Genomic DNA, 2,947 nt, shown 5'->3' on the forward strand with positions numbered 1-2,947 from the left:
TTCATTGCAATTAACTGGCATGTGATTAGTGTTTTCATGGTCTATTAACATGGTCAAATCTACTCTAATACTCATATTTCTAGGAGACCAGGAAAATATCAATGGATCTATAAACAGATTAATATGATGGGGGGGGCATGTTTGTCTAGTTAGAAATTAAAGGTTACCATTAACTAAATGTTTCGCTGGTATGCATGCTATGTTGTTTCACAGGTAGCACTTGGATAGCTGAGTCCATCACGGAGCTGCTGGTCTCCTGAATTCCAGGAAGTCAGATATTGAGGGGAGGAGGGAATGTGCACGTTTAAGGGGTTGTCGAGTACTCAATACAAGTAACACGACGTTTGGAGAGTGTGCACGCTCAAAGCACCACAGATCCCTGGTGCACCCGGACGGGCGCACTGGGTCTCCTCTCTGGCACCCCATCTTGTTGCTGCTGGTGTGTCAGTCTCCCAGCAGACATCACAGGGAGTTTTATGCCTCACACGGGTAGGCTGGCCACTGCCTGTCACGAGGCTCTGAGAAAAGATCATTTCTGCACTTGGGCTCCACTCAGGCACTTGCGTTGCCTGCCTTTGATAGAACCACAAGAGAGAAACGTTTGCGATGGATTATTTAGGGGGGTCCATTCCCCTAACCTTCCTATTTTTTTAAGCAACCTCTACACCCAACATGGGGCTCAGACTCACGACCCTGAGATTAAGAGTCACGTGCTCTGCGAACCGAGCCGGCCGGGCGCCCCATGACCCGCATGTTTCTAATGAGAGCCTGCGATAACACAGCTGCGTATTTGTCTTTCGGTTGAGTTGCAATGAACTGGCTCACGAAGGGGAGACACGACCTTGCGGGCCCACGCTGAGACAAGAATGGCCCCACCTTCTGGGCACAGCCTCCTGCTGACCAGCGCCCTGGGCATCCTTGTCCTGGGTTGCTTCACAGGAGGTCAGAGGAACAGCACTCTGATCTTCACGAAGGAAAACACCATTCGGAACTACACTTGCTCCGCGGACGTCCGGGACTGTGACTACGCTTTGGCCAACTTGATGTGCAGCTGCCACACCGTCCTGCCTTCCGCGATAGAGCAAACCAGCTACGACGACCGACTGACCGTCTGGTTCACAGATGCATCTGCACTGGGCCTTCTGCTGAACTTCACGTTGGTCCGGGACCTGAAGCTTTCTCCGTGCAGCCCCAACACTCTCCCCGCCGAATACCTGGCTATCTGCGGTCTGGAGAGGCTTCGGGTCAACACCGAGGCCAGGCGGCCGTTGCCAGAGCAGAGCTTACTCATCCACGACGGCAGGGAAAGTGAACCCGGAGAGAAGCCCGCATGGTTACCCGGAGGCCGGCATACGTGTATGTGTATCTCATTCTTAGATGTGGCGCTTTTCAACGGGAATTCATCCTTAAAAGCATACAGTATAGAAAACGTTGCCAACACCACCAACCATGTCCCCCACTTTTCTTACTTTGAAACCTTCCCAATTTTGAGCAACCAAAGCTATGTTGTCACGTTCATTTACTAACGTCGTCAAAGCTTCCAACCGCCAGGAACTTTGGCAAACTGTGGAGAACTTGAAAAGGAATCTGGGAACCGGGCCATGGGTATCCTTATCTTCAACTTCACCTGTCTGCCCAGCCCCCATTCACATATACACAGCCCGTATGCACAGCCAGCCCTCTCTGCTCCGCTCCGAGCCCAACCATGGGAGCTGTTCAGAAAAACAAAATAAATAGAAAGAAACAAACAAAAAACAAACCCCAAAACACAAAGCAAAAAAAAAAAAAAAACCTACTTCAGTCCAGAACATCTTGTGAGCCAGCTAGAGGCCAGGCCCGGGCTCCCGGGGGTCTGGGCAGAAACATCAGATGGGGAATGGAGAAAGCAGGCCACGTCAAGGACTGCTTAGCGGGACTCAGCACGGGGATGACGCCCCAAGGAAGATATCTTCCTTCAAAACACCGCCTTAGTTTCTTTTCTCTTGCTTCGTTTTGTTACACTGGACTGGAATTCCCCTAAGAAGAGAACGCTAGATTTCAGATGCTTCAGGACTATGTGTTCCACAAAATGATTCGGTTCTCTTTAGACTGATGTTTTCCAAAGACCTTGCTAGACACGTCTGCACTGAGAAAGGGGAGTTTTGAGAGTGGAACAGGCCTGATTAGGGTGGGACCTTAGGACCAAAGGAGAGCACTGGGATTTGAGGAGTGTGATACAGAAACGAAAAGTCAGGGGACACAAAAACCGATGGCAGAGATCTCAACATTTTGCTTACAGCAAGACCTAAACCCAGGGAGTTTCTCTTGTGGACCTTTTGCTTTCATTCTTTCTGTCTTTGCCTTCCTCCGTCTTGGTCCCCGGTGTATCACTTCGGCTTTTTCTCCCCCTCCCCCTCCTCCCTCCACTCCAGAAATAAGAACTGCATTTAACATCACTAGGGGCTAGTCTGGGAACCTAATAATCATTTAGAATGTGATTCTTATGGGTACAAATGCTCATACTACTAAAATATAATGAACAAAAGAATGTTTAGTCCATCTGGATGTTTAATTCTGGGAAGTTAAGACACTTTCTCTGACATGGTTGACATAAAAGGGTGTGGTGACAAAAGAACTGAAGCAACATATTTAAAAATTAAAAAAAAATTTTTTTTTAACGTTTATTTATTTTTGAGACAGAGAGAGACAGAGCATGAACGGGGGAGGGTCAGAGAGAGAGGGAGACACAGAATCTGAAACAGGCCCCGGGCTCTGAGCTGTCAGCACAGAGCCGGACGCGGGGCTCGAACTCACAGACTGTGAGATCATGACCCGAGCTTAAGTCGGACACTCAACCGACTGAGCCACCCAGGCGCCCCTAAAAATTTTTAAAAAGTGAACTGACCTCAAGGTACAAAGAAAACCTTTCCTCATATACTCAATTTATCATTGAGACAGAATGTAAAGA

At 48.6% G+C, this 2,947-nt stretch overlaps 1 protein-coding gene across 1 annotated transcript; it reads left to right on the plus strand.

Moving 5' to 3' along the window:
• Positions 1-219: 219 nt before the first annotated feature.
• On the plus strand, positions 220-2,559 carry CC2H21orf62 (chromosome C2 C21orf62 homolog). Its single transcript, XM_049629947.1, has one exon. It carries the CDS (start codon positions 867-869, stop codon positions 1,524-1,526), a length of 660 nt encoding a protein of 219 aa, XP_049485904.1. The 5' UTR covers positions 220-866; the 3' UTR covers positions 1,527-2,559.
• The last annotated feature ends 388 nt before the right edge of the window (positions 2,560-2,947 follow it).

The sequence above is a fragment of the Panthera uncia genome, chromosome C2, assembly GCF_023721935.1.
Source record: "Panthera uncia isolate 11264 chromosome C2, Puncia_PCG_1.0, whole genome shotgun sequence".
Classification (NCBI taxonomy): domain Eukaryota; kingdom Metazoa; phylum Chordata; class Mammalia; order Carnivora; family Felidae; genus Panthera; species Panthera uncia.

What these genes read in the sequence shown, in the direction of transcription:
- CC2H21orf62 (XM_049629947.1), top strand. Translation starts at nt 867, where the DNA reads ATGGCCCCACCTTCTGGGCACAGCCTCCTGCTGACCAGCGCCCTGGGC.